At 48.2% G+C, this 14,497-nt stretch overlaps 1 protein-coding gene, 1 long non-coding RNA gene and 1 pseudogene across 17 annotated transcripts in view; 2 read left to right on the forward strand and 1 right to left on the reverse strand.

Annotated features, from left to right (window-relative positions):
• Positions 1 to 14,497, forward strand: part of NUP214 (nucleoporin 214) — a 108,662-nt gene that overhangs the window by 67,691 nt on the left and 26,474 nt on the right. For all 15 annotated transcript variants that reach the window (XR_016226132.1, XM_008249052.5, XM_008249054.5 and 12 more), the window contains 3 exons: positions 1,119 to 1,180; positions 3,411 to 5,222; positions 8,082 to 8,152. Coding sequence is in view for 14 of the 15 variants with exons in the window: in XM_008249052.5 (XP_008247274.2) it covers positions 1,119 to 1,180; positions 3,411 to 5,222; positions 8,082 to 8,152 (1,945 nt within the window). In the remaining variant the exon portion in view is untranslated. The remainder of the gene's footprint in view (positions 1 to 1,118; positions 1,181 to 3,410; positions 5,223 to 8,081; positions 8,153 to 14,497) is intronic.
• On the reverse strand, positions 2,186 to 9,257 carry LOC149128908 (uncharacterized). Its single transcript, XR_016226142.1, has 2 exons — positions 6,655 to 9,257; positions 2,186 to 6,603 (listed from the first exon to the last, which is right to left on the reverse strand). It is a non-coding gene; the product is annotated as an uncharacterized LOC149128908 (long non-coding RNA).
• Positions 12,440 to 14,240, forward strand: LOC149128909 (small ribosomal subunit protein uS5 pseudogene; annotated as a pseudogene). Its single transcript, XR_016226139.1, has one exon. The product of XR_016226139.1 is annotated as a small ribosomal subunit protein uS5 pseudogene (transcript).

The following is a 14,497-nucleotide window of genomic DNA, read 5'->3' on the forward strand; positions in this document are numbered from 1 at the left end:
TTTATGGTCTTTGTACTTACAAGGAATGATGGATAAAAATGATGAATAAAAAACATTCTAAGGCTGGCGCCGCGGCTCAATGGGCTAATCCTCTGCCTAGTGGCGCCAGCACACCGGGTTCTAGTCCTGGTCGGGGCGCCGGATTCTGTCCTGGTTGCCCCTCTTCCAGGCCAGCTTTCTGCTATGGCCCGGGAGGGCAGTGGAGGATGGCCCAGGTGCTTGGGCCCTGCACCCCATGGGAGACCAGGATAAACACCTGGCTCCTGCCTTCGGATCAGCGCGGTGCACCGGCCGCAGCGCATCAGCTGAGATGGCCATTAGAGGGTGAACCAACGGCAAAAGGAAGACCTTTCTCTCTGTCTGTCTCTCTCTCGTTGTCCACTCTGCCTGTAAAAAAAAAAAAAAAAAAAAAAAAAATTCTAGATCCTTATACTATTTACTGTATTTGATATGGCTTGGACCCTTATATTTTAAAATCTATTTAGTTTTAAGTTTACTATTTCAGGTTTTATCACAGTGAATATTCTAATTTATACTTGTGCTGAATTTTTGGCTTTGGCGTCTTTACTTACCATGTAAAGAAAATGAACAAGAGCAGAGAAGAGATGGTAAAAGGAATCAAAGTTTTTGAAACAGGTTAGCCTGGACCCCAGAGTTTGTCAGGTGGCGGAGACAATGGTTCTGTCATTGCGTTTTCTCTCCTGACGTCCTCCTTGGTTTCTGGGAAGGTTGTAAAATGGCCCCTGATCCAGCTACTTCCACCTTGTCAGATTTTGCCTCCCCTCCTGCACTAGGCAGGCCATCCCCTCCAACCACAATCGCACATGCGCATTCCTCATGTGTTTGTACCACTGCTACTCTGCTTCGCTTGCAGTGAGTCCCCACCCACACCTCGCCGTGGAAAGCCCAGCTGCCCTGCCAACGCCTTCTCGGCTGCTGCTTGTCCCGGTTTAGAGATCTCGGAGTAGCTCTCTGCCTTGGAAAGAACATGCCTGTCCTGTGTTCTTGTTCATCTTTACTGCAGACTCCTCAAGGACAGGCTGTATGACTGAGTTATAAAATGCAATATTGTGCCTTAGGCTCGTTCATTTTTAACTTCTCTTTTCTTCACTCGCTAGGACTGGCTTTAATTTCGGGATAATTCCACCAGCACCATCCTCTAATTTTACTGCTGCACAAGGTACAGTCTCCATGTTGCACAGCTTTACCTTCACGACTCCCCTGAACAAAGGCAGGTGGTTTGCGTGTCAGTCCATGAACATTTCACTTGCTCCGTGTCTTGCTTACGGTGTCTGCAGTAAGTCCCGTGTCGATGCTGTGTGTTTCAGGTAGATTCAGCTGAAGAAACTGGCGTGCGGGATTTCTGCGTATTCTAGTCATTGACAGTAAAGACAGGATTTCCTCTGTGGCGTCAAAGCTGTTGAATATTAACCGAAAAAGCAACTAAATCAATTAAGTGCCTTCTAGTTCTCCTGGTGATTAAGTTTATTTTTATTCTGTTTTGGAGAGAGAGCTTTTATTAGAGAAATGATATGTTCTTAGGAAAATATGGAAATATGAAAAGGCATGATACCCCTCAGCAATAGCTGTTGCAGGTTTTTAAATTTCCTTCTGAGGGTTTCATTTTCTTTTTCATCCCCTCATGTAGCACAGTCTCTTCTGTGAATTTTCCTCTATTGAAAATAATGCATAAGTATTTCTGATCATTCAAAATTTTATCTTAAAGATATGCTTTGATTTGTTTAATCATTTACCTGTTGGACATTTAGGTTTTTTCCAACTTTTCCTCTTATAAATAATATAGGGACCACCTTTCTCTTATTCACTCAACAAATAGGTGTTGAGTCTCTGTGTATGCACAGATGATGGAGTTTACATTGTGGAAAGGGATCTTCTGACATCCAGAGAGAGACTGGGGCCTGCAAACATGGCAGACTTCTGACCCGGGCTGGGTGTGCCACTGAGAGTTGCTGATTTCATTCCTTTCTGTCCAGACCAGAAATTCCTAATATTGTTTTTTTTTTAGCTTTTGCCCACTTAGAGGTGGCAGAACACCTTCAAGGCCCACATTTTCCCCAGACTCACTTTTTAGAGGTAAAACAACGCAGTGATAGAAAAATAAATGCAGAAGAACAAAGTAATTCTCATAAATCATAAGGAAAGTGAAATGAAATTAAACACAATATTAATTCTGTATAAGCTTTTTTTTTTTTTTTTTTTTTTTTTTGGACAGGCAGAGTGGACAGTGAGAGAGAGGCAGACAGACAGACAGACAGACAGAAAGGTCTTCCTTTTGCCGTTGGTTCACCACCCAGTGGCCGCCGTGGCTGGCGCACCGCGCTGATCCGAAGCTAGGAGCCAGGTGCTTCTCCTGGTTTCCCATGCGGGTGCAGGGCCCAAGGCCTTGGGCCGTCCTCCACTGCACTCCTGGGCCACAGCAGAGAGCTGGCCTGGAAGAGGGGCAACTGGGACAGAATCCAGTACCCCTACCGGGACTAGAACCCAGTGTGCCAGTGCCGCAGGCGGAGGATTAGCCTATTTTGCCGCGGCGCCAGCCTGTATAAGCATTTTAATTAATAAGAGCATGGATAACAATCCAAAACCATGAACAGTCCAACACCAGAGAAGCAAGGTTTCTTTCTGGAAGTTATAGATAGCAGAGGCTTTGCAGTGCCCCTGAGAGTTTGTGATAGCCAGGCTTCTTAGAACAATGTGGAGTTGGAAACCTCAGTAGACACTTGCAGTAGGCTAATTTTAGTTGGTAAATAGCAAGTTTTAGTTACTGTTATTACGGACCACTTATGACTTGACAGCTGTGTGAGATAAGGTCCTGTTTTCTAAATTTCTCAGAAGGGAGGAAATGGAGATGCAGAGCAGTAACCTTCGCAGAGCGCATTGCCGGCAGGTGGCGAGCTCCCGGCTCCAGGGCCCTCGTCCTCACCACTGGGTCGTGCAACCTCTGTCGAAGAGGCTGCTTAGTAGAACATCGATAAATAGCCCCTAGCTGTTGCCTGTGGGTTGACACTTTCTTCCTTTAAGAACCATTTTGAATGAAACTCTGGCGTATCAGGAGGTCCATGGGGCAGCACTGTGCCAAGGGTATTACTGAGGAAAGCACAGTCAGGAAAATAAGGGAGAGTGGCCTCTTCGTTTCCCTTTCGTGGTAACTTGTTAATTCCGCGCATGCTCCACCGTCGTAGCTGCTGTGATTGAACGTTCTTAACGAGGAATGCCAGTCCTTTTCCCCTCGGGAATAGGAGCCAAGGGGGCTTTGGAGAATCCTTCATTCTGCCCCCCGAGGAAAACTCTAGAGCAGGCTGTCCCTGAAAGAGCGGAGCTGACAGTAGTAGGAATGTGAGAGGTCCCGTTTTGCTAACTCAGCCTCTCTCCTGATGTCTCTGTCTTGCTAGGGGCCACTCCTCCCACTAGAGACTCAAGCCAGCTGGACACTTTCTCGTTTGGCGGTGGAGGCAAAGCTTTCTACGAGGCCATTCCTGAAAGTTCTTCTCCAGGAGTCACACCAGCATCAAGCAGCGCCGGAGCCGCCGTTTCCGCTGCCGGAGAGTCTGCCCCGCCCAGCAGCAGACCTGTGGCGCCTTCTGGAATTGTTCTCTCTGCCACCTCTAGCAAGCTGGAGACTCCACCTGCCAAGCTGGGAGAGTTTCTGTTTCCAAATTCTTTGGCTGGAGAGACTCTTGGAAGTTTCTCAGGACTGCGGGTTGGCCAGGCAGATGATGCTGCAAAGCCGACCAGTAAGGCTTTGTCCACGAGCCTGGCCAGCAGCCAGCCAGCCAAGACTCCAAGCATGCCCTCGGGGTTTACGTTCAGCAGCCCCTCGGTGTTAGGCAAGCATGCAGAGCCCCCTGTGACGTCCTCCGTGACGGCCACCACAGCAGCGCCTCCAGCAGCCACCAGCCCGAGCACCGGCAGTTCCTCGACTGGCGTGTTTGGCAGTCTGCCACTCCCCAGTTCAGGACCCTCTGGGGGCATCAGTTTCGGAGGGACCTCTGTTAGTGGTGGCAAGACCAGTTTTTCGTTTGGAAGCCCACAGACTAGTAATACTGTGCCCCCGTCTGCCCCCACCTCCGCTTCGACCGCCTCTTCCCTTCCAGCGTCGTTCCCCACGCTGACATTCAGTAGTCTCCTGAGTTCCGCAGCCGCACCCTCCCTGCCCGTGTCCTCTGGTAGAGGAGCAGAGGAAGCCGCGTCGTCAGCCTTGCCTGAGAAGCCGGGCCACAGCGAGGGCTCTGTGTCCACAGCCTCCCTTCTAGGGCAGCAGTCAGCCCAGCCTCCTCAGGCGCCTCTGCAGACTTCCGACTCCGGGAACAAGGAGCCTGTTCTTGCGCAGCCTGTGGTCAGCAGCCCCTGCTCTAGTCCCAGCCTCGTGGCCCCTTCTGCAGAGGCCGTTCCAGCAGTCACGGGGGGCCCCGAAGTCAAGACAGAGGCAGGACCTCCTACTTTGACCTTCTCGGTTCCGGAGCCGACTGCTGTCGCAGCTGCGACAGTCCCAAGTGCAGGCCCTGTGGCCATTGAAGCATCAAGTGCCCCCTCGGCCTCCAGCACTGTGTCCAGTGGTGCTCCAGGCCCAGCTGCGGAGACAGCAGTGTTTGGGACTGTCACTTCTGGCTCCTCGGTCTTTACACAGCCACCCGCCGCCAGTTCTAGCTCAGCTTTCAGCCAGCTTACCAGCAACACAGCCACTGCCCCCTCCGCAGCTCCTGTGTTTGGGCAGGTGGCAGCCAGCACAGCACCAGGCCTGTTTGGGCAGCAGACAAGCAGTGTAGCCAGCACGGCAACTGCTACGTCCCCAGTCAGCAGTGCAGGGTTTGGTAGCCCAGCTTTCGGGGCCTCAGCCACAGGCGTCTTTGGACAGTCAGCGTTTGGGCAGGCCCCGGCCTTCGGGCAGTCAACCAGCACTCCTGCTAGCACCTTTTCCTTCAGTCAGCCTGGGTTCAGTTCTGTGCCTGCCTTTGGCCAGTCTGTGTCCGCAGCCCCCACGTCCACCAGCGGCAGTGTCTTTGGTGCCGCCTCGAGTGCCAGTAGCTCCAGTTCCTTTTCGTTTGGGCAGTCTTCTGCCAGCACAGGAGGGGGACTGTTTGGACAGAGCAACCCGCCTGCTTTTGGGCAGAGTCCTGGCTTTGGGCAGGGGGGCTCTGTGTTTGGTAGCACCTCAGCCTCCACCACAGCGGCACCCTCAGGGTTTAGCTTTTGTCAAGCTTCAGGTAAGAACTTGCATAAGATTTTTATACCTTGTCCCTTTGCATGGTATTGAATGCTTGTAACAAACTTGTATTACCTTTGTAATTAAAAGAAAAAAAAGGGAAAGTAAAAGAAGGGTGATCTGTAGGATCAAGAAGGCTTGGGGCGACTGTGGTTTCAGGATGTATTTGGCCAGATTGGCTTGGTCTGCCTCTGGAGCCTGCGTTTTGATTCTCGGCAGCTTCTCTACTCGATGCCGCCACAGTGCCAGTTCCATGGGCCGGGGGCTGGGGGAGCAAGTATTTTTAGTTTAAGGTCATGGTGAGTAATTTAATGACTCATAAATATGAAATTTTTAATTTGGAAGGTAGGTGCTTGTGAGGTCATTGTGTCCAGAGCTGTGAGGCCTCGAGGAGATGGATCTGAAGTCTGATAGTGCCAAGAGTAGAACCAGGGAGGAGTTCAGGTCTCCGCACCTGGGGCGCCGCCCTGCCAGTAGTTTGTGTCCTCTGACACCATCCCGTGGAAGGGGTGGGCACTGACATTTCAAGAGTCAGGCTCGTTTGTGTTTTCAATGTTACAATTTTTCTAGAAATTCCTAAATTTTACTATTTTTGTACGAAAGTTAATCCATCACTATTATGTATTCAATTTTAGCAGCTAATCTAACCTTTACAAAGTTTTTAATAAGCAGTTGGAAACTCAGTGTTGCTTTCTGATAGTTATCTTATAAAAGGCAGTCTTCAGCAGTTGGGTTCTAGAAGAAAAACAAGGAAGTGGTTTCTTGGTAGGCAACATTGCCTGTAACTGCTAATTTATTTCTTTGATAACTTTTGAAAATGGCTAATAATTTTTTAAAGATTTATTTATTTATTTGAAAAAGTTAAACAGAGAGAGGAGAGGCAGAGAGAGGTCTTCCATCCGCTGGTTCACTCCCCAGATGGCCGCAACGGCCGGAGCTGCGCCAATCCAAAGCCAGGAGCCAAGAGCTTCCTCTGGGTCTCCCACGTGTGTGCAGGGGCCCAGGGAGTTGGTCCATCTTCTACTGCTATCCCAGGCCATAGCAGAGAGCTGCATTGGTAGTGGAGCAGCTGAGACTCAAACTGGCGCCCATATGGGGTGCCGGCGCTTCAGGCCAGGGCGTTAACCCGCTGCGCCACAGCGCCTGCCCCATGGCTAATAATTTATTAGAAAGGAATGTTTTCTTTCTTTCCATCAACAAATAATTGAGCCCCTACTGACTTAGCTATCAGGACATGGTAGTGAAAGACAGTTTCGAGATCAGGCTGATGTCTTGGGCAGAGGCCTTTGGCCAGTTTGAATGATAGGACATGTGATGACTTGATCTCAAGAGTGAGTAGAGAGAAGACCTGTGGGTCTCCAAGGAGTGTAGGAACTTAATACCTTCTTGATCTCTCGTGCATTGTTTGTTCCAAAATCAGAACTTGAGAATACCTTCTTGATCTCTCGTGCATTGTTTGTTCCAAAATCAGAACTTGAGAAAACCTCCTGAACAGGCATGGTCAAGCTATTTCAACAGATTCCAAACCCTGAAGGAATCTTCTTTCATTTAGTATCTGTGTGAAAAACACTGAGCTCTCTGCTTCATGCCTGGTTGAAGGATTGAGACTTGTGAAAGCTCACCTGACCAGTCGGTGATGGAGATGAGAGGGAACCCTTGCCTTCTGGCTTTTTGTTGAGTGCCTTTATGTTATAACGTATAGTTCTGCCTGACTTTCCCACGCCCTGTTCAGCATAGCACCTTGACCTTGTCATCCCAACTGGATATGAAAGATAAACTACCCTGAAAGAAACTGGTATTTGAGATTTGCAGGAAACCAGGGAGTAGAAATACAGGTGGCCTTCTGCATCTGTGGGTTTTGCATCCATGAATTCAGCTAACTGTGGATCAAAAACACATTAAAACAACAACAATAACAACCAGTTGCATTGGACTGAGCTGGTACAAGACTTTTTTCTTGCTGTTATCCCCTAAACAGTTATATGTAACAGCTGTTTATGTTGTATTAGGTGTTTTAAGTAATCTAGAGATGACTTAAAGTATATGGGAGGTTGTGTGTAGGTTATATGCACATACTACACCGTTTTATGTAAGGGACTAGAGCATCCTGGTTTTTGGTTTTTTGTTTTTTGTTTTTTGTTTTTTTGACAGGCCGAGTGGACAGTGAGAGAGAGAGACAGAGAGAAAGGTCTTCCTTTTGCCGTTGGTTCACCCTCCAATGGCCACCGCGGCCAGCGCGCTGCGGCCGGCGCACCGCGCTGATCCGATGGCAGGAGCCAGGAACCAGGTGCTTTTCCTGGTCTCCCATGGGGTGCAGGGCCCAAGCACCTGGGCCATCCTCCACTGCACTCCCGGGCCACAGCAGAGAGCTGGCCTGGAAGAGGGGCAACCGGGACAGAATCCGGCGCCCCGACCAAGACTAGAACCTGGTGTGCCGGCACCGCTAGGCGGAGGATTAGCCTAGTGAGCTGCAGCGCCGGCTGCATCCTGGTTTTTGGTATCTGCACAAGGTCCTGGAGCCCATTCACTGTGAAACGACTGTGTTCCCAGCATTGTCAGTCATTGGAAAGAATTGATGGTGGCTGGAAGCCTGGAGAGAGGCGACACTGAGCACACACCCCCCGCTTGAGATTCGATAGGAGAGAAGGACTCAGTCCTTGAGACTTTAAGTTATTAGCAGTAAAGGAAACTGTTTTTAAGGCATTTACTCGGGATTTTTACATTTCCTAGATGAGGAAACAGATTTTATTCATAAGTTGATTTACTGTAGAGTATCTTAGCACACTGAGTGCTACTGAAAACAGCACTGCTTTGCTACTGTAAAGGACTTACCCAAATCTTTCTTCTTTGTATTTTTTAGGTTTTGGTTCTAGTAATACTGGTTCTGTGTTTGGTCAGGCAGCCAATACTGGAGGAACCGTTTTTGGCCAGGTAAATATATATGTTTATCTCCTTTCATGTCAACATATGTCAAACCCATCCACTTTTCCCCAATGTACTATAATTGGTTCATGTTGTATGACAAAGTCCAGCAAACAGTGAACACAGTTCTTAAACTCCACTCCGCTCTGTTCAGCAGCCTAGGAGATACAGACGTCTCAATTTCTGATGATAGAGAATTGCTGATTTTGATTTCTCTAGCAAATACTTTAAAAGCATGTTGTCTGATTTCCATGAATCTTTTGCCAAGGGTGACAAGATAGAATTCACAGGCTCAAGCCACCCCTCAGCCTAGTGTGGTTTTGTTTCGTTTAGCTAAGAATGGTTTGACATCTTTAAATGGTGTTTCAAAAACGAAAGAGGAAGAAGATGGAGCAGAGACCGCATGTGTTCCCTCCTGCGCTGTCTCTAGTTGCAGTCCCCCCGCTGGGAACTGAGCTGTTTCACTTTGCCAGCTCACAGCTATCTGTGCTGTGCAGAGTAACTCACACAGTCGTAACACCTCCAGAAGTGCTGCTGCTCCTGTTTAAGAGGGGAAGACACTGATGGCCCGGAGATGGTAAATTTACTGCTCTGCTACACTCAACTGCTTTTAGATCCTAGTAACCTTACAAGGAGGCCTTCTGGAGAAAGATGCTCTCTAAAGGATCGGAGATGATTGTGATTTTCTGAAAGAGGAATTGGTATTAATACTGCAGTTAGTAAACTGTTGTACATCACACAAGGAATTTTCAGAAAGTTCATGGGATATGCGTTATGACAAAAACCTGCGGGGCTGGCACCGTGGCTCACTTGGTTAATACTCCACCTGTGGCACCAGCATCCCATATGGGCGCCGGATTCTAGTCCCGGTTGCTCCTCTTCCAGGCCAGTTCTCTGCTGTGGCCCGGGAGGGCAGTGGAGGATGGCCCAAGTGCTTGGGCCCCTGCACCCACATGGGAGACCGGGAGGAGGCACCTGGCTCCTGGCTTCAGATTGGCGCAGCGCCAGCCGTAGCGGCCATTTGGGGGGTGAACCAATGGAAGGAAGACCTTTCTCTGTCTCTCTCTCTCTCACTGTCTATAACTCTTATCTGTCAAATTAAAAAAAAAAAAAACTGCACGAATTTCATACCAAAATAAACAGTATTTTTATTTAAAAAAAAAAGATTTATTTATTTATTTGCACGTCAGGGTTACACAGAGAAAGGAGAGGCAGATAGAGAGAAGTCTTCCATCCGATGGTTCACTCCCCAATTGGCTGCAACGGCCAGAGCTACGCCAATCCAAAGGCAGGAGCCAGGAGCTTCTTCCAGGTCTCCCATGCAGGTGCAGGGCCCAAGGACTTGGGCCATCTTCTACTGCTATCCCAGGCCATAGCAGAGAGCTAGATCAGAAGTGGAGCAGCTGGGTCTTGAACCAGCACCCATATGGGATGCCGGTGCTTCAGGCCAGGGTGTTAACCCACTGCACCACAGCACCAGCCCCAAACAATATTTTTAAAAACTAATTATTTGATAGATAAAGACAAACAGAGCTCTTGTCTTCTAGTTTACCACCAAATACCCTCGCATGGCCAGAGCTGGACTGGGCTACAGTCTGGGTATCTTACGTGAATGGCGGGAACCCCGTTACCTGAGCCATCACCACTGGCCGCAGACTCTGCGTTGGCAGGAAACGAGTCAGGAGCTGGAGCTGGGAGTCAGACCCAGGTGCTCTGAGGTGGAACCTGAGCGTCCTAACTGCTGGACTAAACTTGTGCTCATAAACTTGCCCTTTTTTTTAAGTTTTATTTTTTATCTGAAAGGCAAAACGCCAGAGAGAGCTTCCTTCTGGTTCACTCTTCAGATGCCTGCAGCAGCTGGGGCTGGGCCGGAGCGGAAGCCGGATCTCCCCCATGGTGCCGTCAGAGGCACGCTAGCAGGAAGCTGGATCTGAAGCAGGGATGGGCTTGATCTGAGGCACCCTGGTACACGATGCGGCTGTTCCAAGTGGCAGTGTAACCCACTGTGCCACAGTACTGCCCCCAAACTTAACTTAAAATTCCATTTTCTATGAACTTTTTGAAGTGCCATAATATATGTTTCTTACACATGCTCAGTGGGAGATTTTCCGTTTTTTGCTGGGGGGGGGAGTCATCCTATTTTTTCCTTTGAAGATGAGCTGCACCCTTAAGAAAGTGATCTTTCTTAAGAGAAAAATGAAACTTCTGATTTTGAGTGTTTGGTAATAGAGGACTAAGTCATTCAAACCAAGTTTCCTGCTGAAAATAGCATTAAAATGCCAGATAACATACCAGAACCCTATTTTTTAAAAGCACTAGCAAACTTTGTGATATTTTACCAAACCCAATTAAAGGAGAATGGGAACCTAGAAATACAGTGGAGCACAGTTTGCCCAGGGTGTTCACTGGCCTGAGGAAATCTGGACAGCCCAGTGCAAAGGGAAGAAACCATGAAGATGTGCACCACGCGGGAAATCCAGAGGAGGACCTCCTCCCCGTAAACTGGAACTCCAGCTTCTCGGGACCTCGCTGGGAATGTGGCCTGATGTGGTCCTAGGATGGTGCTGCCTTCAGATGTCTGGCAGAAGCAGCACAGACCCTCGCTGAAGCAAGGGTCCTTCTAGGCCTGAGATTGTTCTTACAAGTAATTGCTAAGGTCACTGATTCCATGATCTGAATGCGCCACGCAGGGAAACAGGGAATGAGAGCAAGAGCAGGAATAAACGTCAGAAATGAATGTGTAGAAGTCATCTGGATTGTAAGACAGCTAGTTATGCATGTGGCACAGTGGGTAGGCCACCGTGTGGGATGCCGTATCTCAAGTCCCAGCTACTTGGTTTCTGATCCAGCTTTCTGCTCATGTTCCTGGAAACAGCGGAAGATGGCCCCAAGTACTTGGACCTGCCACTCATCGGGGAGTCCAGTCCAGGAGGAGTTCCTCCTTCTGGCTTTGGCCTGGCCCAGACCTCGCTGGCTGATGTGCCACTGGAGAAGTGAACTACGGGATGGGAGATATTCTCTCTTTCTCTCCCTCCCTTCCTCCTCCTCCTTCCCTTTAAAATAAATGAACAAATCTTTGAAAGAAGAAAGAAAAGGGGATTGTTCTTGGCACAGTGGCAAAGACAACACTTAAGGTGCCTGCATTCCATATAACAGTGCCTGGCTTCCAGTCCTGGCTCTGCTCCTGCTCCCAGCTTCCTGCTGATGCACACCCTAAGGCTCAGTAGGTGATGGCTCAAGTACCTGGGTCCTTGCCACCCACATGAGGGGTTAGTTCCTAGTTGGATTGAGTTCCTAGCTCACGGCTTTGGCCAGGCATTTCAAAGTTAAAAAGTGGGTGTTCTCTCTCAGTCTCTCACTTGCTTTGTGTCTGCTAAATAAATAAATGATAAACATTTTTTAAAAGCTTGAAAATACCAGTAAGAAATAAAAAATTGTTCGAAGTGTCCTAGCAGCTTTGAAAGAGAACCCAATAGAACTGATAGAAAAATGCCATAATTAAAATATAACACTTAATGGGTCTATTTAATAGCAGATTAGAAGCCGCTGAAGAGAGCAGTAATTACTCTAGAACAGGGCGGGTAGCATTGTAGGCTTTGAGGACTCTGTTCTGTTTTCGTCACAGCTACTCAGCTCTGCCATTGTAACACAACAGCAGCAATAAACATATGCAGACATAGGAGCATCGCTATGTTCCAATAAAACTATTTACAATAGTAGGCAGAGAACTGGACCATCTGTCATGGATATAGAGAGTTGACTGACCCTTGGATTAGAAGATAGCTAGGTCTGGAATGTATCGTGAAAAACAAAAAAGATCAGAACTAGAAAAGAGCAAAAATTCTGTCAAAGGTTAGGCTGCTGCATGGGAGAGCTGCATCCCATATCAAAGTGCCAGCTTCTTGTTCATGCATCTGGGTGACAGCTGATGATGGTAAAGGCACATGGGCCCGTGCCACCATGTAGGAGACCTGAATGGGGTCCCAGGAGGAGAGAGAGGATGTCTGGCAATCTTAAAAAAGAAATTTCCAAAACTAGCAAGTAACAGTAATGCACTGATTCAAAAGCCCAAAAGTGCCGATCAGAACGCATAAAATAAATGGGTTCTGAGATCTATCGTAGTGAAACTACAGAGCAGCGAAGATGAGATACTAAGACCAACTGCAGAAAGCCTCCTAAGGAGCAATAGTTGACAGCCAACCTCTGGACAGTGACAGTAAATGCCAGAAGAGTGTCTACTTAGAATTTCTAAACAGCAAAAAATAGCTTTGAAGAATGAAATGAAATCGACTTTTTTTTTTTTCCTAGAAGAATACTGAGAGAATTCTTGTCTAGCAGACCTGAAGGAAATTCTAAGAAATGTTCTTTAGGCAGAAGGAAACTCTGACCTCACTAAAATATGGCCTTCTGAATTTAAGGACAAAGCAAGCCATGAAATAGGAAAATTGTAACCTATATAACCAACACACTAATTTTACTCAGAATATATGAAGAGTTAGTACAAATCAAAAAGAATAAAAATAACTACACTCACCCTAAGGTGGCTACAATGCAAATGACAGCCGATACCAAGTATTGGTGAGGAAGTGGAGCAACTGAGAATACTCACGTATCACTAGTGGGAGTATAAATTCATATACCCACTTTGGAAACCCATCTGGTAATGGAAAAACTAAATATACAAAATCCCTACTGACCCATTAAATCTGTTCTGGGCATGTGACTAACAGAAATGCATTCCTTTGTTCACCAAAAGACACAATGACAGGAAAGAAATGCTTGTCAGTTGAAGAATGGATAAATTGTCATATATGTGTGTAGCAGAATACTACAAAGCAGTGACAGAGAAGCAAAATGAATGACTCCTTTGGATAATATTGAATGGAAGGTGCCAGACTCAAGAGTATTTTCTATAGGATTGCACAGGCAGAATTTTAAGACATCGTAAGAGCCACTAATTACATTCAGGACAATAAAAGTGGGCTATGAGGGAGCCTTCTGAAGTACTAAGAATGTTTGCTGTCCTTAACATCAAACATTATAAATAGTTGTAATCAAATGTCAATTCATTGATTCTCTTCACAATTAATAAACTTAATAGAAAACATAATAGGCCGCTTCTTCTTCTCCGAGAGAACACCAAATGGCGGATGACGCCGGTGCAGCAGGAGGGCCCGGAGGCCCTGGGGGCCCTGGAATGGGAGGCCGCGGCGGCTTCCGTGGAGGCTTCGGCAGCGGCATCCGAGGCCGAGGCCGCGGGCGCGGCCGGGGTCGGGGCTGGGGCCGAGGCCGCGGTGCCCGCGGAGGCAAGGCGGAGGACAAGGAGTGGCTGCCGGGCACCAAGCTGGGCCGCCTGGTTAAGGACATGAAGATCAAGTCCCTGGAGGATATCTACCTGTTCTCCCTGCCCATCAAGGAGTCCAAGATCATCGACTTCTTCCTGGGCGCCGCCCTCAAGGACGAGGTGCTGAAGATCATGCCAGTGCAGAAGCAGATGCGGGCCGGCCAGCGGACCCGCTTCAAGGCATTTATGGCCATCGGGGACTACAACGGCCACGTCAGCCTGGGCGTGAAGTGCTCCAAGGAGGTGGCCACCGCCATCCGAGGGGCCATCATCCTGGCCAAGCTGTCCATCGTGCCCGTGCGGAGAGGCTACTGGGGTAACAAGATCGGCAAGCCCCACACCGTGCCGTGCAAGGTGACCGGCCGCTGTGGCTCTGTGCTGGTGCGCCTCATCCCTGCGCCCAGAGGCACCGGGATCGTCTCCGCCCCTGTCCCCAAGAAGCTGCTGATGATGGCTGGCATTGACGACTGCTACACCTCAGCCCGGGGCTGCACCGCCACCCTCAGCAACCTCGCCAAGGCCACCTTCGATGCCATCTCCAAGACCTACAGCTACCTGACCCCCGACCTCTGGAAAGAGACCGTGTTCACCAAGTCTCCCTACCAGGAGTTCACCGACCACCTTGTGAAGACGCACACCAGGGTGTCCATGCAGAGGACCCAGGCTCCAGCTGTGGCCACAACATAGGTTTTTACACGAGAGAAATAAAGTGGATGGAGCCTGGAAAAAAAAAAAAGAAAGAAAAAAAGAAAACATAATAGGCCAAAAAAGTTTATAAAAAAGGGTAGTATTGGTTGCATAGTGTTGTGAATGTTCTTAATGCCACTGACATGTGCACTTAAAAATGGTAAAAATGATAAACTTTATGTTGTGTACAGTTTACCACAATAAAAAAAAAAGATAAGGAAACATTTAAAGAGGGGATAGCCAGGGGAGTAGCAAACAAAGGTGTTCAACTTCATTAGTAATAAAAATGGAAATCACAAATATAGACCTTTAAAGTAGCAAAA

The sequence above is a fragment of the Oryctolagus cuniculus genome, chromosome 1 (genome assembly GCF_051225735.1).
Source record: "Oryctolagus cuniculus isolate XC-2025 breed Fujian yellow rabbit chromosome 1, ASM5122573v1, whole genome shotgun sequence".
NCBI lineage: Eukaryota > Metazoa > Chordata > Mammalia > Lagomorpha > Leporidae > Oryctolagus > Oryctolagus cuniculus.